At 39.0% G+C, this 25,076-nt stretch overlaps 1 protein-coding gene across 5 annotated transcripts in view; it reads left to right on the top strand.

Moving 5' to 3' along the window:
- The window catches only part of LOC129732953 (putative ammonium transporter 2), a 55,251-nt gene that overhangs the window by 14,282 nt on the left and 15,893 nt on the right, over window positions 1-25,076 (top strand). For 4 of the 5 annotated variants that reach the window (XM_055694426.1, XM_055694429.1, XM_055694431.1 and 1 more), the window contains one exon: window positions 37-238. In XM_055694426.1, coding sequence (XP_055550401.1) covers window positions 37-238 — 202 coding nt within the window. Of the gene's footprint in view, window positions 1-23; window positions 239-25,076 lie in introns of all 5 variants that reach the window. The other variant, XM_055694430.1, reaches the window with a different exon arrangement.

Genomic DNA, 25,076 nt, shown 5'->3' with positions numbered 1-25,076 from the left:
TAGTGAATATCGAATTTCTTTACTCTGAATTATTAGGAGGATTTACATACTGGCTTTTTGGTTATGCAATGTCCTTCGGTCGAGGTGAATTGAACAACCCTTTCATGGCTTTGGGTGATTTTTTGATAGATCCAAGTGTAAGTGATCCACTTTTCGGACCAATATTCGCTGCTTTTTTGTTTCAACTATCGTTTTCAACGACTGCAACTACTATCGTCAGTGGTGCAATGGCAGAGAGGTAAGTTGTGGCGAAAAATGTCTTTGAAATGTTTTATCTACAGACAGGTGGGCAGTAGACTGGGACACGGTTATATGGGAAAAAAGCGATGGTGTTATTTTTTGAATCCCATGCACTTTTCGTGTCCTTTTGGGTCCTATAACAACTGTGTAACTTTCCAGATCGATCGGTGAAACGCCTGCTGTAGCAGTGTTGCTGGAAAATTTCAATGGTGAGCCGTCCGTCAGACATTCAATTAGTTTGGGGTGAATAGCTGTTTTTACAAGCATCGTAGCGCCTTACGATCTTCAAAAGAGTTTTTCCCAGGAAAATTTCCTACAAATATCATGTATTGATATTTATTTAAGAGCCAACTTGACATCTCTAGAGAATAAGTATTGAAAAAGTGGATTTTCTCATATAAAATCGTATGGAAACTTTAAAAATCGGGCGCGAATCGGACGTTTCACCGATCGATCTGGAAAGTTACACAGTTGTTATGGGACCCATAAGGAATACGAAAAGTGCATGGGAGTTAACAATTATTTTTTGTCCCATCCTAGTGGGCAGGTATAAAGTGTGCTTTGCTCATTTTAAGGGAGCGCTTACTAAACCACGCGGTCGTATAAGCCGTTGAGAACAAAAGTGGTACATAAGCCATAGAAATTCGGGAGACACAAAAATTGAAATCACTTGAAAAGTAAATTATTTCCATTATTTTTACCAAGAAAAATGCACTACATCATTGCTGTGAACACTTCAGATAAAACCATGTGCATGAAAATTTGGTTAAAAAACAATCTTGCACAAACTCTAAAATAATAAAACGTGTATCAAAAGACATCAATTTTCTAAAGTGGTTCTAGAGCTTCCAGGTTTTTCTAACCACAGCGGTAAAAATTAATGAAAAGTTTCAAGGACAAATTCACGCGTACAATGAACCAATCACATTCGAGCGTGCTTAACACAGATGACATTTTTTTTTTTCCTGTATGGACTTCCTCACTGTGACCAATGAATCGTAGATCTATTGTGAGATATGCCCGGGTGTCTGTTGTATCCCGCACTGCTGTTAATAGCAATACCTCTATTGAGAAGTGGCATGCTTATTATTATTATTCATCAGTGCTTGTGTGTAATGTACTCTTCTTTCACATGCTTACTGTTTTACTATACCGATACTCGTTCCTCTTGCCAAATATCACCAATTATAATTCCCTGGAGAAGTTTCGTCGTGCGTCCTTCTTGCCAGTTTTATTGATAAGAGGGACTTATTTTTTGTTAAGAGGAAGTCACGCAAAGGTATTTGTAGATTTCAGCGGAAAGGAAGGGTAACTGGTGGGGAGCCTGAGAATAAACCCATGCTTAAGTCCTTTTTGCCTTTCTCCTAGAAAGGTATAGCAATCACTGGAAAAACCAAAGGTATAAAAGTGGTCCCAATGGCCGAATGTCATATACCACTCGACTCAGTTCGACGAACTGAGCATTTTCTGTATGTATGTATGTATGTATGTGTGTGTGTGTGTGTGTGTGTGTGTGTGTGTGTGTGTGTGTGTGTGTGTGTGTGTGTGTGTGTGTGTGTGTGTGTGTGTATGTGCAACTTTTTTTTCTCACTCACTTTTCTCAGAGATGGATGAACCGATTTTCATGAAATTAATTGCAAATGAAAGGTCTAGTTGCGCCATAGGTTGCTATTGAATTTCATTGTAATTGGATTTTTAGTTTAGAGGTTATGTATAAAAATGTAAAAATAACGAAACATCAAAATACCTCAGAAACCACACAACCGATTTCAATAAAACTGGTTGCAAATGATCGGACTATCTCCAAAACCCTTAACTTTCAAATTTCGTAATGATTGAATTCAAAAGTTATGTAAAGAAAAGTTATCCTGAGGTTGTTTAAACTCACTCATTTTTCTCAGAGATGGCTGAACCGATTTCCACAAAATTAGTGTCAAATGAAAGGTCTAGTTGTCCCATAGGTTGCTATTGAATTTCATTGTAATCGGATTGTAACTTTGTCCGTGTTCATAAAAATGTGAAATCACTTAATGAAAGTAGACATATTGACTTTCTCCTAACGATCGCTGGCTAATTGAAAGGTAGAAAAGTGATCCAAATAGCCGAATGTCATACACTACTCGACTCAGTTCGACGAACCGAGCATTTTCTGCATGTATGCATGTATAGGTGTACATGTGTGTGGGTGTAGGTGTGTACGTGTGTATGTGCACCTTTTGCCTTTCTCCTAGAGAGGTATAGCAATCACTGCAAAAACTAAAGATATAAATGTGCTCAAAAGGGCCGAATGTCGTATATCACTCGACTCAGTTCGACGAGCTGAGCATTTTCTGTCTGTGTGTGTGTATATGTGTGTAACGCTCTCCCAATCTTACTTGAGTTTCTCAAAGATGGCTGAATCGATTTCAATGAAATTAATTGCAAATGAGAGGTCTAGTTGTCCCATAATACCCTATTCAATTTTATTGTAATCGGATTTCTAGTTTAGAGGTTATGTATCAAAATGTAAAAATCACGAAACATCAATATCGCAGAAACTACACAACCGATTTGAACAAAACTAATTTCAAATGAACGGGCTACCTAAAAAACTCTTAACTTTTGAATTTTATGAAGATTGAACTTGTGGTTCAGAAGTTATGGAAAGAAACGTGTTCTGGAGACTATTCAATCTCACTCATGTTTCTCAGAGATGGCTGGACCGATTTTCATGAAATCAGTATCATATGGAAGGTCTTGTTTCGCTATAAGACCCTATTGATTTTTTTGCAAACTGATTATTACTTTGCCTGTTATGTTTAAAAATGTGAAATCCAGCTATGAAGAGAAACATATTCCGAAGGCTACATAAACTCACTCGCTTTTCTCAGAGATGGTTGACCCGATTTCCACAAAATTAGTGTCAATTAATAAGTCTAGCTGCCTCATAACACCCTATTGAATTTTACTGTAATCGAATTGTAACTTCGTCTGTAATGTGCCGAAATGTGAAAATCACGAAACTTCATTATCTCAGAAACTACACAACCGATTTGAACAATATTGATATCAGATGAACGGGCTAGTTAAGGGTTAACTGATGAATTATGATTGAACACGTGGTTTCGAAGTTTTAGCAGCCGTTATGTATTAAATTGTTAAAACAACGAAAGTCTATTATCACAAGTATTACACGACTTGTATTTAGTAGTGTCATACGAACGAGTCATCTCTCAAACTTACAAATAACAAACTTCATAACAATTTGTTATGTAGTTCGAAAGCTTTGGAGAGAAAAGAAATTCAAAGACTATTTAAAACTATACCCGCATTGATCAATATATATGGCCTCAACATGATTTAAATGTGGTATTGTATTATTTGAACTCTCCCGGTATCGCTCATGATCAAATTGTTCGAAATTAAGAGTCATTTTTTTTATTTCGCTATTTCTCAAGCACATATTTTGTAATTCAAATACAACATCAATATTTTAGAACCCAAAGACTGAATATACCTTTATTGGATTTAAGCATTCATGTAAATCTATTTTAAAAAATAGTAAGTTTGAATGAGAAAGGCTGAGTCTGACCGCTAGGTGGATTAATTTAGGTTTTTGACATCGGATGGCCTGGTTCTACTAAGATTCGAACCCACGACCATCCGCTTGACAAAGCGGACTCTGTAACCTTGCGGCTACGCAGCTCCCCACACAGATGACATGAATTGACAACAATCATACTGTAAAATTTTCCATATCCTGAAAACCTGAAATTCTTTTTCAAATGACTTATTACAATTTTGGGGTAGTGAACTTATTTCTGATGTCAGAAAATGTTGAAAATAGCAATTTACACACCGTAGTAGTGCCGTAAGGCCTTTCTCATGATCAGATTTTTTTTTGCTCCGATCAAGCTTGAAATTCTAATAGGGGAACCGCTCTTTTATTCATCTCAACACCTATATTTATTTCATTGCTCCTATTTGTGCAATTTACTGTACCCTTACTTTCAAAGTGAAAGTAATTTTAATTTCACCTCTCGATTCAGTTCAGTAAGTTAAGAGTGATGAGAAGAGCGAAATAAGAGCGATGAGAAAAATATAGGTGCTAGGATGAATATCGGAGGGGTTCCGTTACTCGTTTATCATCGAAAAACTTTAGACTTGTATTTTTTTGTTTAGTTTTTAGGGTACTCTTTTATGAATTAGGGTGGTCATTCCATACGAAGTGTACATGCCACTTGGACACGACCACCCCAGATTTTGTTCAAAGTTGGGGGAATTATTCATCTACTGTCTCTTTGGAAAAATCCCTATTGCTTGTTAATAATTTTTTTAATTCATTTTTTTTTCATTTATTTGGAGCAGGGAAAAGCCTTTGGGAGTAAAGTTCATTTAAACCTCTTCTCCCAAAGGCATAAAAAACCTACTCTTCTTTTTCATACATAACACAATTCAAAAACACCTCCAGTGAGACATTGTCTCTTCGAAGGAGGTGCATTGTATCTAATCTAATTACAAATACTTATTATCTACTTCAACAAATTGCACTTTTTGTGAATCGATTCAGCGGTATCACTTTGAGCTGTACGGATGTCACTATGAAGTTTGCATCTGTCCGGGATGGCTTAACATATGCCGTATGGTAAATGACGCAGCATTGACTGAAACAGTGGCAGCTTGGTAGTCTCCAATGATGAAACTTGGAATGAGCGATAGAGTAGAGAAAAGAACCCATTATGAGCGTAGTATCGCTGGCTTCGGCCAGACATATACCAGTTAATTTACCTCACAAAATATCTGGTGCGGCTCCTGGCCGAGCATTTCAACCCGTAGTGGTAGTGACCTCAACGGCGACACATAGGACAAGGTTTGGATGTACATTGGGTTGGTATTCCAAGAAGGTGGCGATGATTCTGTCAGTGGCGCGATCGACCGATGAAACAGTGAACAGCTGAACACAGGAAGACTGGTCTAGCTTCTGACTTTTGTTTTTGTTTTGGAAGCTGAGCCGGGCTGCTTTTCCGTAGCTTTCTGCTACAATATGACTTAGATAAGATATTGACGTAACTTGCCTCTAATATACAGTTGTGCCGCTTTTTTGAACTTGGGTATATTGCGTTCTAATTTCAATGCTTCTGGTAATGCGTTGTATCGGACGTTGCCATAATACGTGAAGGTCTTTTTTCCAGTCTCCGTATTCTGTCGTAATACTAAGAGGTTAGCTCGATTTCTTGTTTCATGAGTATGATCGGCTCGTCTTAGAACGTAATTATGGTGGATCCGTGGATTATGGAGAAGATTTTGCATGGTCACCACAGTTTGTAATTCGCGTGAAGCTGCTATAGGGATAATCGAGTTGGGTGCATTAGAATATAGCTCCAGAGTTTCGTATAGCCGTGGTTTGCCATATACGATTTTGAGACATCGATTCTGTGTTGTTTGAAGCGGCCTCAATACAGTTTTCGACGCAGCTCCCCAAATAGCGACCAGATACTGCAGTTTAGATTGTACAAATGCTTGGTACATAGTAATAAGCTGTTTTCGAGGTAGCAGATTTGATATTCTCCAGAACAAACCACAATATGAGCTAATACTGTTTCTTAAAATATCAACATGAGCGTGCCAGCTACGTGCAGTGTCGAATGTCAAGCCGAGATATTTGAAACTGTCTACTTTTTCTATTGTTGTTGTACCAACTTTCAGCTCAGTCTGGTTTGCCACTTGCCGGCCCCGTAGACGAAATATCATATACTTTGCCTTTTCAAGGTTTAGAGACAACAGATTTTCACCGAAAAACATCTGGAGTTTTTGCATATCTTCAGACATTTGATGAACTAAACAAGCGGAGTTTGTAACTGTGTATGACATAGATGTATGATCCGCAAATAATCTAGGTTTTCCATGCAAATGAAGTCTGGCAAGATCATTAATATAGAGCAAAAACAGTAGAGGCCCTAAGTTGCTCCCTTGTGGAACTCCAACCGTAATTGCTTTTCTGGAACTTTCGGTACCGTTAATTGAGACATACTTCCCGACAGATAGCTCTTGAACAGAGCATTAGCTATGCCCCGGATACCATAGTACTCCAGTTTTCTCAGTAATAGGTCATGATCAATGGTATCAAAAGCCTTCTTTAAATCTAAGAAGATTACGCCTGCAGTTTTTCGTGTATCCATTGCCTGATAGATATCGTCAACGAGTTCACTAGCAGCTGTCCATGTATTTGAACCGGGACGAAACCCGAATTGGTGTTGGTTTATGATAAAAGATCAATACGCCCAGTATACGTATCTAACAACTCCTTCAAGGCATCAAATTTATCGACGCTGTTCATTCCCCTGATGTTAAGCTGAAGGATTCGCAAAGTAGAACGATTACACAAATGATTTATATATTTATTCAGATCGTTAGCGTTTTCGACATAAAAATTTTTCTTTATAAAAATTTATAGACAGTATCTGTTGATTACAATTATATTTAGCATGCACGCTTAGCTGATTGTCGGATTTGTGGTGACAAATGAGGTGATGGAGATCCCCCATTACCGGTGGAAGTATTCAGAGACCGCTTCGTGGTAGTCTTTGAGAGACGTTTTAGCTCTTCCTTGGATCCAATCTGTTCTACTTTACTTCCATCCTGTCGCCTAATAAGAACTTTTCCGTTTCGTCCTGGCCAGATGTATTTGACACCTAGGGATGATTGGACCTCTTTTGCAGCACGTAGAAGATCGCGTCCAAACGCAGTTAATTTATCGCGAATCGAAACCCGACTAGACGACCCAGTAAACACCTCCGAAATATCCGATGCTTCTAGAGCTCCATGCTTTCTCTTTTGCTCGAAAAAATCCTCTTTTAGTTTCTCGTCACGGAATGTAACGAGTATTGGTACAGTAGAGTTGTTTACAGCTTTACCCATCAGACGTCTGGCAGAAAGAACAGTTGTATCTTCTAATTGCACACCAATGGCACGACCAACTTTCCGTACGAGCTGTTTGGTATCCTCATTCTCCAGCACGGGAAGTCCCATGACAATTGCATTCCTTGCTAACTGTTGCCGGTTCACCTTGTCTAATTCCTGTTCTAAAAGGTCCACCCTCGTCGAAAGTGCCTGATTTTTGTTCTGACAATGCAGGACTTCGTTACGAACTTTTATATTTTCCATCTTCACTGCCTCTATATCAATTTTAAAACGACGAAAATCTTTCTGGAGCTCATCGAATTGGTTGGATAAGAACTGCTGCGATTCTTCAATTTTATTACTGGTCGCGACCAACGTTGATAACTGCAATCGAGATTGTTCCACAATAAGTCGCAATTGAGATGTCTCTTTCCTTGAGTCATTCATACCAGCATTCAGTGCGTGGAGCTCAGCAACAACAACATCGAGGCTCACATTCGTTTGGCTGGTGTACGAGTACATTTCAGAGCATTCCACAGAGCATAAATACACTTTTTTCTTAGCCCTAGCAATTGCGTTCCCAAACAGTTTTTTGCACCGAAAATGCGCATATTTTCCACAGAACACGCATTCTATAAGTCGTGCCGAGTTCGGTTCCTCTTTCTCGCAAATATAACATACTGATACTGCATCTCCAACATCCGACATTATCTAGTTGGATGACCGCTAGCACCATTCAATTGTTGTAGTATATGAAAGCTCGATCACACAAGCTAGCAAAAAAGAGATCTGAGTGACTACAGTTAATGCCACTCAATCCGTGCCAATGACAGATGTGATCTGAATAATTGTGTTGGACGAGGTCTATTGTTATACTTAGAATCTTGAATAAATCGAAAGATACTTATGTTTTCGTTGCGACCTCATGAGGCACCCCAGCAGCAATACATGGCCTTCCACCTTGTCACGGAACAATTGCTCTGAAGGTGAGATTTCAATCACTTAAACCTTGTTCAATTTGGAGCAGATAAATCACTATCACGCGATCTGATCAACGTTGCCAGATGAATTTTGGTGTCGATTCAAATACCCCCCGCTCTCCAGGACTTCCTCTTTATTGCAAAGTCGCGCAATTTTTGTCAAAAATCTCTTTTTTCTTTTTCTTACAATTCATAGACGTAAGATGTCTGGTAAATACTGATAGATGATTTATGAAGAAAATAAACCAAGGAATCCAGAAAAAATATATATTTTGACCGGAAGTGTTGCCAAACAAATAATTTTTGTATTTGAAAACAAAATTTACATTTTACGGCAAATGCAGCCATTTTTATTGTAAATTTGATAATGTCATCGTGTTCCTTGGAAAATTTCACATAAGAAACAACTATCATCCCGAGGTAATATGAGCCAATCTCAAGATATAACATTTTTACGAAAAAAGTTGTAAATTTCGTTATTATTTTATTTTATAATTTATAGACGTAAGACACCCGAAAAATAGTGATAGGTGAATTTTGAGGAAAATAAACCAAGGAATCGAGAAAAATATTGTTTTTGCCCGGGAGTGTTGCTAAATAGATTATTTTCGTATTTTAAAACTACATTTACATTTTTCGGCCAATGCAACTAATTTTATTTTAAATTTGGTGGTTTCATCGTGTTTCTCAGAAAATTTTACGTAAAAAGCACTTACCACATTTCTACTAAAAATTAATTACGAAATCCAGAACTATTTTCGTAAAAATGCTACATCTCGAGATTGGCTCATATTTCCATGGGGTAATAAGTGTTTCTCACGTAAAATTTTCAAGAATCTTCGGAAAAATTCAAAACATCAAAAATATTGACATGAAAAATCGAGGTTTTTCCGGCCTCCGACCACTGTGCGTCCCAACAAGTCGATTAACGTTTGTTACCATGAACTTCAACTAAGACTAATTTGAAAATTCGAATGTAAAGGTAGCGCCTACTATTAGAATCTGAAAAAACTTATGTCTTGAAGGAAAACGTACTGGTGAAAGCAACAGTACCATACAGTACAGATGGAGCAGAGTTTCACTGGTCTATCATTGCAGCGGTACACGATTTCTATTCGTGTGCAATCAAAACAAAACTGCAATGCTGCTGCTGATGGAGATTAACAGTTTATTTCACGAATATGGTTACCATAAAAACCATAAATCACTCAACAAGAATTGAACATTTTGGCAACGATTGCAAGTTATACATTAATTTTATATCATTTTATCTTAAATGTTCACTAAACAATCGTGACCGGAATAATATCGAGAGATAAAATTTCTTAAAATACAAATTTATAGAAGAGTAAGGTCGATGTTAGGCTGGGGCGGTGCGGCGCAAGCTGCGTCGAAACAGTTCGGCGAGGGAAAATATCAGCAATGAAAACTGACGCGCGTCAAAACAGATCCCGAACTGTTTCGACGCAGTTCGCGCCGCATCGCCTTAGTATAACATCGGCCTAAGAGTCGGCGAATGCTTGTGAATTTTTTGTCCATTTACTAAGATGTATTCGGAATCTTTTTTACATTTCGACATTGCTAGATGAGATTTATTTATTTTGAGCTTAACAAATAATATACAGAGTGAGCCCACTTAAAGCCCTTTAAGGGGTGATAGTTAGAGGACCATATTTGATGAAAAAATCTTTCTGCGCGTATGGCCAAAATTTAACCTTAGCAGAGTCACTTTTTTCAGTTTTCGGTTATGTTTACCTTGAACGAATACTAGCACAAGAAGCATTATAGCTAGCACAATTCTGTTGTTATCGTTGGAAAGCTGAGGAAATTTCGTACTCAATAGTGTCTTAAAAACTTCAATTAAGAGAGCATAAGAAGCACTTAGAAAGGAACAAATGTGAAAGCAAATGTTTTTCGAGAGCTAAACTGCAATTTTCTCCCTGAAATGTGTGATAAATATGGGTTTTGTTGTAAACCGAATTTAACATTGAAGTCTATTCTATAAGTTGTTCTTTGACACCAAGCATCTAACTCTTTTAGTTTAGCTGCTTTTTCACGAGCAAAGCAATAAACTGCGCCTTCATTAAGTGCAGTAAGATTTACAATTTTCTATTCCATATTACCTACTGGAAGATCCGAAAAAAAACTTAGGCTAGTGGAAAATTGACCACGTTTACGGTAATTTCAGATACCAAATCTGGGTTGACAACAACAAGAACAAATTAGATTAACCTCCACAATCACACAATGTGAATGTGATTGGTTAATTTTTAAGGAATTGATGGTTAAAGTTTATTTTATATCGTTCGAGTTCAAAAATTAATCTTTACGAAGTTCTATTTCTATAAAATGATTACAGTATTCTGCGATGATGCAGAGTATATTTCAATATTACTGTCATGAATTTTGACATGATATTTAGGTGAAACGAACCTGAATCCACAACATTTTTTTCGTTTTCTTGTTGAGCTTTGTTTGTGAACATATCAAATCTCATATTTTATGTTCATGACTATTTCTGTTAGAATGAATTGATGACTTAGTATGCCACATGGAATCTTTCTTAAAACGGTTGTTTTTCAAACCTTTAAGCTAAGACGAGTTCATCTTTTTTTTTGTATTGATACAAAAATGACTTTTCTCATTGTTTGTCTAGAGCTAGAAATAAACGATTTATTTTGTTGCGGAAGCTCGAAATGAATAGAACAAGATTAATTTAAAAAAAATCTAACAGCACGAGTGATTCATCTTTTTATCTAAAATGAATCTTAGCCAACTTTCTCAACAAGTGTTATTATTTGAAATTAGAAAAAAAATACGACCTGTTATATATATATATATATATATATATATATATATATATATATATATATATATATATATATATATATATATATATATATATATATACATATATATATATATATATATATATATATATATATATATATATATATATATATATATATATACATATATATATATATATATATATATATATATATATATATATATATATATATATATATATATATATATATATATATATATATATATATATATATATATATATCATTCCGCGTCGAACACTCGACAGAAACGGACGTGCAAAGTGGTCGTTCTATTACAATCCGGTCCGTGTGTACGAATAGCCAAACAAAAGAGTGTATTATTCGCGCTAAATGCCAACTAGATTGTGAGTTGTGTCGCTACGTTCTGTACCCGGCTCGCAACTTTGGCTGTATTGGTGCAAAATACCAGCTGCAGTTTTGATCTGTGCACAGTGAATAGATCTTTCTAATTTCTAATTGACAGTCGAGTGTGCTGAGTGATCTCACACCCGGCTCACTGCTGCTGGCTGTATTGGTGCTGCTGTACTGGTGCTGCTGGCTGCTTTGGGTGCACCTTCGAACGATCGGACAACCACTGCTGGAAGGAAGAAGTAAATAGGTACGTGTTCTTGTCGGCGCTAGTGCGCTAGTGCGCTACATTTAGCGCGATGGATATAGATCCCTCGCCTCCCGTGCCACCATCCCCGAACCCCCCTGACCCTGACCCTTCTGTTACCCCCTCCCCTGTTCATTCTCCAGTCCCCCCTCGCCCCAGGCTTTACCCGGACGGATCTCAACAGGGCAGCTATACTGTTTATTTTCGTCCAAAGGCAGGAGTGAATTCAAAGCGATTAAACATACTGCAAATTTCTAAAGACCTGACGAAGGGGTACAAGGCCGTGACCGAAATTTCCAAGGTCCGACCTAACAAGCTCCGTGTCGTGGTCAGTGATCTGGCACAGGCCAATGCTATCGCTTGATCTGAGCTCTTCACACGCGAGTATCGCGTTTACATACCCGCACGAGACGTGGAGATCGACGGTGTCATAACCGATTCGAGTCTGTCTGTCGAGTGTATCCTAAAAAGCGCAACCGGTTGCTTCAAAAATACCGAAACACAGGCGAAGATTTTGGATTGTAAGCAATTGCGGTCCATGTCTCTCGTCGGCGGTAAAAAAGTTTACACTCCGTCAGACTCGTTTCGCGTTACGTTTGCCGGATCTGTACTCCCTAGCCACGTCTCGATCGACCGGGTTCGTCTGCCTGTGCGATTGTATGTACCCCGTGTTATGAATTGCACCAATTGCAAGCAGTTAGGCCACACAGCCGCCTACTGCTGCAATAAGGCACGATGTAGCAAGTGTGGGGAGACTCATGCGGAAGATTCTTGCAGTGTTAATGCTGAAAAATGTATTCACTGTGGGGCATGTGCTCTCCACATGCCCGGTGTACATGCAGCGCAGAGATAAAATCAAGCGGTCACTTAAGGAGCGTTCAAAGCGTTCTTATGCTGAGATGCTGAAGAAGACCGTGACCACTTCTACCATAACATCGAACCCCTTTGATCTGTTGTCCTCTGATGAAACCGATTCTGACGATTCATCTTATGCCAATCCTGGGGAGTCTAGGAAGAGGAAAAATGTTTCTTCTCCTAAACTTCCCCGTAAAGGTCCTAAGATTTCCCAAAGTGTAATGAAAAGTACGAACAAACCAAACAGTGCTGCGGAAAAACCGAAGCAAACTCCTCCTGGGCTTGCAAATTTAAAGTCCCAGAAGGAGTTCCCAGCACTGCCAGGAACATCTAAAACCCAATGCCTAATTCAACCGCGTATATTAAGGATTCTATCTCTGTCTTACAGTGGAATTGTAGAAGTATTTTACCAAAAATTGATTCGTTTAAAGTTTTGATAAATAAAAACAAATGCGATGCATTTTCCCTTTGTGAAACTTGGCTTACTTCAAATATTGATCTCAACTTCCATGATTTTAATATTATTCGCCTTGATCGAGACACCCCATATGGAGGAGTACTTTTAGGGATTAAAAAGTGCTATTCTTTCTATCGTATTAACCTCCCCTCGATTCCAGGCATCGAAGTTGTCGCATGTCAAATGACAATACAAGGTAAAGAGCTTTGTATTGCCTCAATATATATTCCTCCTAGAGCACAGGTTGGGCAACGGCTGCTCTTTGATTTGATAGAACTTCTTCCCTCGCCACGTTTGATTTTGGGAGACTTCAACTCTCATGGTGTGGCTTGGGGTTCCCCTTACAATGATAACCGCTCCTCTTTAATCTATAACCTTTGCGATGACTTCGACATGACTATTTTAAACAACGGTGAAATGACACGTATCCCGAAACCTCCAGCGCGCCCAAGCGCTTTGGATCTATCCTTATGTTCGACGTCGCTACGGTTGGATTGCACATGGAAGGTAATCCTCGATCCTCACGGTAGCGACCATCTGCCTATTCTTATTTCAATTACAAACGGGTCAACTCGCATGCGACCAATTGACATTCCGTATGACCTCACACGGAATGTCGATCGGAAGTTATACGAGGAAATGATTTCAAAAGCGGTCGAGTCGATTCAACATCATCCACCACTTGAAGAATACAACCTCCTCGCGGGCTTGATTCTCGACGCCGCGTTGCAAGCCCAAACGAAGAAATATCCCGGCGTAACGATCAAAGAACGGCCTCCCACTCCGTGGTGGGACAAAGAGTGCTCCGATGTCTACACGCAAAGATCCGACGCGTTTTTGGCCTTCCAGAAGGGAGGTATACCCGACGACTATATACGGTATTCGGAGCTTAATACCAAGCTTAAAAGCCTGGCTAAAGCAAAGAAACGCGGATATTGGCGTCGGTTCGTGAACGAGCCGTCGAGGGAGACATCGATGAGCACTCATTGGAACACAGCCCGAAGAATGCGGAATCGCGTAACGGTCAACGAAAGCGAGGAGTCTTCAAGTCGGTGGATATTTGATTTTGCCAGGAAAGTTTGTCCGGACTCTGTTCCTGAGCAAAACATTGTTCGCGATGCGTCTCCGGGCCACGACGCGATAGAATCACCTTTTACGATGGCAGAATTTTCAGTTGCCCTCCTGTCCTGTAACAATAACGCGCCTGGGTTAGATAGAATCAAATTCAACTTGTTGAAGAATCTACCCGGCAATGCCAAGAGGCGCTTGTTGAACTTGTTCAATAAGTTCCTGGAGCAAAACATTGTACCGCAGGATTGGAGGCAAGTGAAGGTGATCGCCATCCAAAAACCAGGGAAACCAGCTTCTGATCACAACCCTTGTAGGCCGATTGCAATGCTATCCTGTATCCGGAAATTGATGGAAAAAATGATACTCCGTCGTTTAGACCATTGGGTCGAATCAAATGGTCTACTATCAGATACTCAATTTGGCTTCCGCCGCGCCAAAGGGACGAATGATTGTCTTGCGTTGCTTTCAACAGATATTCAGCTGGCGTATGCTCGCAAAGAACAAATGGCGTCTGCGTTCTTGGACATTAAGGGGGCTTTTGATTCCGTTTCTATTGACATTCTTTCGGGTAAACTTCACCGACAAGGATTTTCTCCAATTTTGAACAATTTTTTGCACAATTTGTTGTCCGAAAAGCACATGCATTTTACGCACGGCGATTTGGCAACTTTTCGCATTAGCTACATGGGTCTTCCCCAGGGCTCATGTTTAAGCCCCCTTCTTTACAACTTTTATGTAAATGACATCGACGAATGTCTGGCAAATTCATGCACGATAAGACAACTTGCAGACGACAGTGTAATCTCTGTTACAGGAGCCAAAGCTGCCGATTTGCAAGGACCATTGCAAGATACCTTGGACAATTTGTCTGCTTGGGCTTTACAGCTAGGTATCGAATTCTCTCCGGAGAAGACTGAGATAGTAGTTTTTTCTAAGAAGCATGAACCTGCTCAGCTTCAAACACAATTAATGGGTAAAACGATTTCTCAGGTTTTGGTACACAAATATCTTGGTGTCTGGTTCGACTCTAAAGGCACCTGGGGTTGTCACGTGAGGTATCTGATGAAAAACTGTCAACAAAGAGTGAATTTTCTTCGTACAATAACCGGACAATGGTGGGGAGCCCACCCAGGAGACCTTATAAGGCTTTACCAAACAACGATACTGTCTGTTATTGAGTACGGGTGTTTCTGCTTCCGCTCCGCAGCAAACACACATTTGATCAAACTGGAGCGAATACAATATCGTTGTTTGCGTATCGCCTTGGGTTGCATGCAATCGACCCATACGATGAGTTTGGAGATCTTAGCTGGAGTACTACCATTGAAAAACCGCTTCTGGAGCCTGTCTTCTCGTATTCTAATCAAATGTGAGGTCTTGAACCGTCCCGTGATTGAAAATTTTGAAAGGTTAATCGAACTTTATTCTCAAACCCGTTTTATGACATTGTATTTCAATCACATGTCCCAAAATATTAACCCTTCTTCGAATATTCCAAATCGTGTCGACTTATCAAATACTTCTGATTCTACTGTGTTTTTCGATACATCCATGATAGAAGAAACTCGTGGAATCCCGGATCATTTACGCGTGCAGCAGATCCCTAAAATTTTTTCCAATAAATATCGAAACATCAACTGCGACAATATGTACTACACTGACGGATCACTTCTTGATGGGTCCACTGGCTTTGGTATCTTCAATAACAATTTAACCGTCTCCCATAAGCTCGATAATCCTGCTTCTGTTTACGTCGCAGAATTAGCTGCAATTCAGTACACCCTAGGGATTATCGAAAAAATGCCCACGGACCATTATTTCATCTTTACGGACAGTCTCAGTTCCATTGAGGCTCTCCGATCGATGGAAGATGTTAAGCACTCTCCGTATTTCCTGGGGAAAATACGGGAACATCTGAGTGCTTTATCCGAAAAATCTACTCAGATTACCTTAGCGTGAGTCCCTTCTCACTGCTCGATACCGGGTAATGAGAAAGCGGACTCTTTGGCTAAGGTGGGCGCAACAAACGGTGATATTTATGAAAGACCAATTGCCTTTAATGAATTTTTCGCATTTGTACGTCAGAATACGATCATCAGTTGGCAAAATTCTTGGACCAAGGGGGAACTGGGAAGGTGGTTACATTCCATAATCCCCAAGGTGTCGACGAACCCGTGGTTTAAGGGGTTGGATGTAGGTCGGGATTTCATTTGCGTGATGTCCCGGCTTATGTCCAATCACTATAGATTTGACGCGCATCTCCGTCGTGTTGGGCTCGGGGAAAGTGGTATCTGTGCCTGTGGTGAAGGTTATCACGACATAGAGCACGTTGTTTGGTCATGCCCTGTACACCGTGACGCCAGGTCTAGATTAATAGCTTCCCTGCAGGCCGAAGGTAGGCAGCCGGCTGTTCCTGTTCGTGATGTCTTGGCGAGCCGTGACCTATCCTACATGTCCCTTATATACGTTTTCCTGAAATCCATCCACGCCCCAGTTTAGTCCTATCCCCTTCCGCCTACATCCAACCAAACGACAAGAACACGTTAAGACCCCGGATTCGGAAACAGCAATCAGACCCGCACGATACTCTCAAGGCCCGATGGAAACAACCCAATATGCCAGTCCGTAATATCTTGGCCCAGCAGCGGAACAAATTTAATATGCTGCTTACCTATGGCAATGAAAATCATCAAACAGCAAACCTGTGCTTTTAATGCAAAATATTCTAGCTTTAAGTTAGATTTAGTTTCAGCTCGTAGTCGGCAGCGAGGATAAAAAATTTGCTTTTAGTTATTAAGATACTTTAGAAAGTAAGCTACCAGATATAATTGGCGCCGTTAAACATTGAATTGTATTTGTGCCGTGTCAAATAAACTATAGATGAAGAAAAAAAAAAAAAATAAATAATATATATATATATATATATATATATATATATATATATATATATATATATATATATATATATATATATATATATATATATATATATATATATATATATATATATATATATATATATATATATATATATATATATATATATATATATATATATATATATATATATATATATATATATATATATATATATATATATATATATATATATATATACATATATATACGAAACAAAACAGCAAGTTGGTTTTTCTGCACACGTGAATTGCTACTTGTGTTTTTCATTCTATGTGTTTTTGTTCAGCGTAATTACATCATCTCCAATTTTAAATCCCAATAGTCCTTTCGATGTTAATGGTTGCTTTCTAATAGGTTCCTTAATGTCTTATTATTAGTAAAAGTTTCATGAAAAAACTCAAGAAACACAGCACAAAAACCTGTGGCAAGTGCCGATGGACATACTGCTACCACCCATCCTTGAGCTGAGGGATTTTATCGTTTATCACTATTCACAAATAATTTTACAATTACAAAACTCGTGAGAACACTAATCTGCTTCCTGCAAGCAGGGTGACGATTGAACATTGATTGAGGAAAAAGATTGTCACAAACTTTTCGGATAAAAATTAGCGCCGAAGCATAAAATTAGTCTAGGCTCACGGGAGCAAACATTAGTTGACCTGTTGGGATGGGTTCTTTTAATGTTTTAGGACACCGATATACCTCCACTGAAAGCATAATCGCCACATGTGCTATCGGACTTCATAGCACGTGTGACGCTTATATGTACTTCAGCCAGTGGTGGGCACCGCTAATCGAAAATTTAGCGTCGCTAATCGCTAAGCCGCTAACCGGAAAATTTAGCTCGATAATCGCTAAACGCTAAACCCACATTAGCGGAACTTTCGCTAATCGCTAATCGCTAACTTTTTAATATGTAAATAGTCATATCGCTATATTTATTGCTCGTGTTTTGTAAGATTTGGACCACTTTGATCTTTTTTGGTTAAACAAACGAAAACAATTACTTTTTAAAGCTAAGTACAGGTCGGACTCGATTATCCGGAGTTTTGAAAAACATTTCGCTCCGGATAATCGAATCCTCCGGATAATCGAGCCATTTATTATTTTTTAATTTTCAATATCTTTCATTTAGGACAGTGAGTTTTCTATTATAGTATGTTGTACACAATACATGTACGGACGAAATAAATTGGAATTTGTCTTTAGACTGTTCGTCGGCGTTTGTTATACATATATACCTAATAATAAATTATGTAATATTGATTATCTCGAAGATGTAAAAACCAAATGAAATAAATCAGAACTACCATTAGAAAGACAGCTTTTGCATCGAGAGATTAAAGGAAATATTTTCCAGAAAATATAATAGAATTTGATTTGATTTAGGTATTTACCTGTTTTATTATCTTAAATATTAAGAAGAATTGAGGTGTTACATATACAGACCCTGTTTGATTTTGACAACACTCATGATGACGCTCATGAGACGCTCGATATTGCCACTAATGGGCTACTTTGCGGATTTCAAATCGTTATTGATTTCGCTTGATGAGTTTTGGTAATAATCCAGGAGTATCCGGAACGCCACCAAAACAGGCTTGTGGTTCTAAGTACTGCATTGATCATGGCCATTATATTACAGAAATATGTTCCGGCCATAAATTCGAAACCGGTTGACCAATAGTGGTTGTCCTCATCGGCAACTAAAAACTATAATACCTTGCCTTTGGAGGTTGTTGAGTAAGAAGTGGTTGAAGGAACGACGAGAAAACTGCTAAAAACGAACTACCTGAACAGAACGGGGCATTGTTGTTACAATTTTGAACAACCCCGAAACTCCCAATGACCCGGAAGACAAATATACGTTATAGAAATGCAGAAGAAAAAAAATACTCTGATAATCGAGCCATTTTCTCCGGATAATCGAGCCGCGGATAATCGGGCCCCCGGATGATCGAGTCTCCGGATAATCGAGTCCGACCTGTATTTACAATGAGAGGTTCACGAAACGGTATTCATATTTGATTTTGTAAAAACAAGAATAACAAAAGTTATGTAGCTTGCATTGAAAATAGATACTCTTAGAAATGTTTTCATAAAAATTCAATTATTATCTGAATCGAAAAAGTAGAACCAAAGTTGTCATAATTTCAAGCGCATTGCAATTTACCAAAGTTCTTGGTGTGCCGAAAATTTAATCTAGACCTTGTGCTTGTTCTTCAAAATGCTCCTATGGCTTGTACGATAACTGGAACTCCATTCTAGGGTAAAAAAAACTGACAAAAGTAACTTTCGCAGTAAAGTATGTTCATCTTTCGAAGCAATTTACGTACGCCATCAGCAATTCACAGTTTTTCTAAATATTTCTATTGTCGCTTCTCTGAAAAATTTAGCGAATTAGCGATTAGCGTTTCGAAGGCCATAATTTTAGCGACGCTAACAGTTTCGCTAACCAGCTCAAAAATTAGCGAAATCGCTAAATCGCTAACTGAATTTTAGCGTCGCTAATTAGCGAATTAGCGAAATGGTGCCCACGACTGACTTCAGCGGTAGTATATCATGACATCTAAGCAAGGGGTGCTTGGAGGTGGTGCGTAGTTCGCGGAAATTTGACCTTCGAAGTTTACATTAATTTTCACCGCGAATCAATGGAATAATAATGATAACTAAAGTACTACAAAACTGTCCAACATTTTTTCTTTATATCGACCTATTGATCACTGTAATCCAAGCAATATCGCACGCTTAGCTTTGGGGCTAATAGCGGTCTCGATCAACTAGATTATAGTTGAGAGAATTCGTTATCGATATTGTTTTTCGTACATTTTGCATGTGTGGGATAAATACAACGATACACCGTGCCCCAGTGCTGAGTCGAGAAAATTTCCAGCTCGAAAAGTTCCTTGACTCGATCGGGAATCGAACCCGATATCACAACCGTGTGGGAGAGCTAGCCGACCGACATCGCTAACCACAGAACCACGGGGACGGGTTTCTTGTCTTTGATAGTGCGCTAATTAAAGCGCAATGGATGTAGATCCCCTCCCTCCCGGTCCTATGTCACTAAACCCTCCCGTAGTCCCTCCTGCTCACTCCTCTCCTGTCCCGGCATCAATCTCCCCTCGAGCTAGGCTTGACCCTGACGGATCGACTCTTCCAGTCTACTTCAGGCCTAAAATCGAAATCCTTGAACCTCATTCAAATTTCGAAAGACCTGACGTCACAGGCCAACGATATAGCTTGCTTCGAGCTTTTCACACGCGAGTATCGCACGAGATGTGGAGATCGATGGTGTCGTGACGGATTCGAGTCTGTCGGTCCTCGTGTCCTGACGTAAAATTGAAGATTCTAGATTGCATGCGATTGCAGTCTGTGTTTCTCGTCAGCGGCACAAAAGTATACACCCCTTTCAGATTCGTTTCGTGTTATGTACCCGTGTATGTATGATTATTGGCAGAGGAGTACTTCGAGGGATTAAAAAGTGCTATTCTTTCTATCGAATTAACTTTCCCTCGATTCCAGGCATCGAAGTTGTCGCATGTCAAATGACAATACAAGGTAAAGAGCTTTGTATTGCATCAATATATATCCCCCAGAGCACAGGTTGGGCAACGGTTGCTCTTTGATTTAATAGAACTTCTCCCCTCGCCACGTTTGATTTTGGGAGACTTTAACTCTCATGGCGTGGCTTGGGGCTCCCCTTAAAATGATAACCGCTCCTTTGCGACCTTCGACATGACAATTTCAAACAACGGTGAAATGACACGTATCCCGAATCCTTCAGCACGTCCAAGTGCTTTGGATCTATCCCTCTGTTCGACGTCGTTACGGTTGGATTGCACATGGAAGGTAATCCTTGATCCTCACGGTAGCGACCATTTGCCTATTCTAATTTCAATTACTAACAGGTCAACTCGCACGCGACCAATTGATATTCCGTATGACCTCACACTGAATACCGATTGGAAGTTATACGAGGAAATGGTTTCAGGAGCTGTTGAGTCGATTCAACATCTTTCACCACTTGAAGAATACAACCTCCTCGCGGGCTTGATTCTCGACGCCGCGTGGCAAGCCCAAACGAAAAAATATCCCGGCGTAACGATCAAAGAACGGCCTCCTACTCCGTGGTGGGACAGAGAGTGCTCCGATGGCTACAAGCAATGATCCGACGTGTTTCTGACCTTCCAGGATAAAGATAAGGCCGACGACCTTAAACGGTGTTCTTAGCTTGATACCAAGTTTAAAATCTTGGCTAAAGCAAAGAAACGCGGATATTGGCGTCAGTTCGCAAACGAAACGTCGAGGGAGACATCGATGAGCACTCTTTTGAACACAGCCCGAAAAATGCGAAATCGTATGACGGTTAACGAAAGCGAGAAGTCTTCAGGTAGGTGGATGTTTGATTTTGCCAGGAAAGTATGTCCGGGCTGTGTCCCTGCGTAAAACTTTGTTCGCGATGCGTCTCCGGGCCAACTGAAAATTCTGCCATCGTAAAAGGTGATTCTATCGCGATCACCTTTTACGATGGCAGAATTTTCAGTTGCCATCCTGTCCTGTAACAATAACGCACCTGGGTTAGATAGTATTAAATTCAACTTGTTGAAGAATCTACCCGGCGCTGCCAAGAGGCGCTTGTTGAACTTGCTCAATAAGGTCCTGGAGCAAAACAGTGTACCGCAGGATTGGAGGCAAGTGAAGGTGATCGCCATCCAAAAACCGGGAAAACCAGTCTTTGATCACAACTCTTATAGGCCGATTGGAATGCTATCCTGTATCCGAAAATTGATGGAAAAATGATACTCCGGCGTTTAGACTACTGGGTCGAATCAAATGATCTACTATCAGATACTCAGTTTGGCTTCCGTCGTGCCAAAGGGACGAATGATTGTCTTGCGTTGCTTTCAACAGATATTCAGCTGGCGTATGCTCGCTAAGAACAAATAGCGTCTGCGTTCTTGGACATTAGGGGGCTTTTGATTCCGTTTCTATTGCCATTCTTTCGGGTAAACTTCACCGATAAGGGTTTTCTCCAATTTTGGACAATTTTTTGCACAATTTGTTGTCTGAAAAGCACATGCATTTTACGCATGGCGATTTAGCAACTTTTCGTATTAGCTACATGAGTCTTCTCTAGGGCTCATGTTTAAACCCCCTTCTTTATAACTTTATGTAAATGACATTGACGAATGTCTGGCAAATTCATGCACGATAAGACAACTTGCAGACGACAGCGTGGTCTCTGTTACAGGAGCCAAAGCTGTCGATTTGCAAGGACCATTGCAAGATCCCTTAGACAATTTGTCTGCTTGGGCTCTACAGCTAGGTATCAAATTCTCTTAGGAGAAGACTGAGATAGTAGTTTTTTTCTAGTAAGCATGAACCTGCTCAGCTCCAGCCACAAGTAATGGGTAAAATGATTTCTAAGGTTTTGGTACACACAGGGGCGAACGAAGACTGATTTGAGCTGCAGGCGAAAACTTATTTTGGTGCCCCCCATCAGTTAGGTTTTTTTATGCGGGGGATGCGTATCTTACGAAAAAACCCGTGTAAAAAAAACCGCCGTATTTCTAAAATCCGCGTAAAAACCGCCATAATTCTAAAATCCGCGTATAAAGTAAACCACCAAGAAAGGTTTTAGAAATTCCCGAGACGCTCTACGACAAGTATTTAAAATTGTCCTTTTTGATGGTTCTTACTGATCTTTCGGAGGGCGGAGGGTTATTTTGACTAAGTCTTTTGCTCAATAAATACTCAGATGTTTTTGTTTCCCAACCCGCGTTAACTCGAAAACCCATGATTTTTTTTGAATTAGCGCGGTAAACCGCGTGATTTGAAAATCCGCGTAAAAAACGTGCATTTCGAAACCCGCGTAAAGAAAACCGCGTAAAAAACCTGACTGTATATAAATAGTTATGTTCTTCAAAGTATTCAAAGTTGTGATTTTTCCGATGACAAATGTCTTCAAAATACTTAAAACGTCGAGATCTAGTGTTATCTCGAGAAACTTGTTTTGGTCCAACCGAGGGCTTCATATGGAATATTCTAGAACTGGCTTCTGGACATTTGCGAAACTTATTCCAAACCAGATGTAAATTATTTTAATGTTCATTAGGTATCTTAAACTTGTTTTTCATTAGAGTGGTTTGTCGCTAAGCAAAATAAAAATGTAACCAATCAAGTACAGTGTCCCAGAAAGTTACTGTTATTTTTCCAAATTTTTCACATTTTGAAGCTTCGCTATAGTCTAGAAAGCTAATTTTCAATTTCAATTTTATTGAATAAATCTTTTGTTCTTTAATTAATATAATTAACATAATATTCTTATAATTTATGAAAGCGTAAATTATGTTTTTCTTTGAGGTTAGAAAGATAAAATATGTGATGTTTGTTTGAAAAATCAAGCGTCAATAAGCAAGCAAGACAGAAATCTATTAATGACAAACCACGACAGTCTAAAATTTTGGGAATTTCCTAGAACGCCGACAATCTCGTATCAATATAATATTAACTATAATCAATTCAGAACATCACTAGAACTTAGCTTGGCCTGTTGGCAATAAGCGTTTTCCCCAAGAGCTATTGTGTGAAACTTATATTAAAAATCTTCAACCACTCGCCACTCGGTGAATCAGTTTAACAGTTAAATAATAATGAAAAAAAAATGAAATAGTTGGATTAAAAACAAATTCAGTTGACACAAAGAAATTTGACGAAAGAGTTTCCAGCTCAGTCGATCAAGGCTTAGTTTCGTGAAGCTCTAATGATCAGGAGATCATCCATTTTAAAAATCATGACTGCTCGTCAACTACGTGAGAGTGAAAAATAGCAGATTCAATTAATTATTGACATGGTGTTTATTCTAAAAACGAACATGCTTGGGAAATTTACAACGATTTTTGCAAGTTTTCATTTCTACAAAGTGCACTGATTTTAGTAAACTCACTCTATAAAATTTTCAATGAGTAAATATATTTATTTTTCGCAGCTAAGTACAGGTCGGACTCGATTGTACGGAATTTTATTGTTTTGGTGTTCGTTTTTATTTTTATTTCAAAATCTTACCTTCACCATCCCTTCTGGAATATTTGTCACCATTTATGTCACTTCCGGCATGTTTGGAACATGTTCGAATTAAGTGAAAATAATCAATGTTCAATTTTTTTTTTGCTTTTTAAGATTTTATCCTATTTCACCTCAAAAATAATTTTTGGTTACGCCACTGCATCATACAAGTGAAATGAGAAAAAAAAGAACATATATATTTTATGTTCGTAAATCGCTAATTCGAATATTTTTTCTGTGATTCGATTATCCGGAATGAACTTTTTTTGGGCATTCTGGATAATCGAGTCCGACCTGTATTATTCGAAAAAAAAAAAACACGAATTTTCCTTTGATTTATAATCAATGTTTCAAAAAAATCAAAAGTACATATTCAGTGGTGTGTCCCTTTAAATTTGGCAAAAACAACACTTCAAAAAGTCAAGTAAAATTTCACAACAAAACTCGTTTTGCATTGTTTTAATTTAATCAAACTGTTTCCAACATGCATGATAGACTTTATGATTTATTTCAATTAATATAACGCTTGCTCGGAAAAATTGACAATTTTCCAGACTTTGGGCTGACCGGAACGAAGCCAGTCGTACCGGAGTTAAAACAGACCGGAACGAGCTTGTTCCGATTCTCGACCGAACTGGACCGAAATCCGGACGCAACTTTTCGTTTTAATTTCGCAGATATAAACAATTGAGAGCGTTTTTATTGACTCGATAAGCAAGCCTGCGAAAAATAGGTTGTTATTATTATTATTATGGTGGTTTCAATTTGTTTTTTTTTCCAATCTTTTCGCTCCCACATTTGGCGCCCTCCAATGATTGACGACCGTCTGCTTCGCCTTCGCCTTAATCCGCCCCTGGGTACACAAGTATCTTGGTGTCTGGTTCGACTCGAAAGGCATCTGGGGTTGTCACATTAGGTATCTGATGCAAAAATGCCAACAATGAGTGAATTTTCTTCGTACAATAACCGGATCATGGTGGGTAGCCCATCTAGGAGATCTTATAAGGCTTTACCAAACAACGATATTGTCTGTAATTGAGTACGGATGTTTCTGTTTCCGCTCCGCAGCAAACACACGCAGTTCAGTACACCATAGGGACCATCGAAAAAATGCCCACGGACCATTATTTCATCTTTACGGATAGTCTCAGTTCCAT

Source organism: Wyeomyia smithii, chromosome 3 (genome assembly GCF_029784165.1).
Source record: "Wyeomyia smithii strain HCP4-BCI-WySm-NY-G18 chromosome 3, ASM2978416v1, whole genome shotgun sequence".
Taxonomy (NCBI): Eukaryota; Metazoa; Arthropoda; class Insecta; order Diptera; family Culicidae; genus Wyeomyia; species Wyeomyia smithii.
The sequence above is the reverse complement of the archived record's forward strand: the minus strand, read 5'-3'. Positions and strand labels throughout refer to the sequence as shown.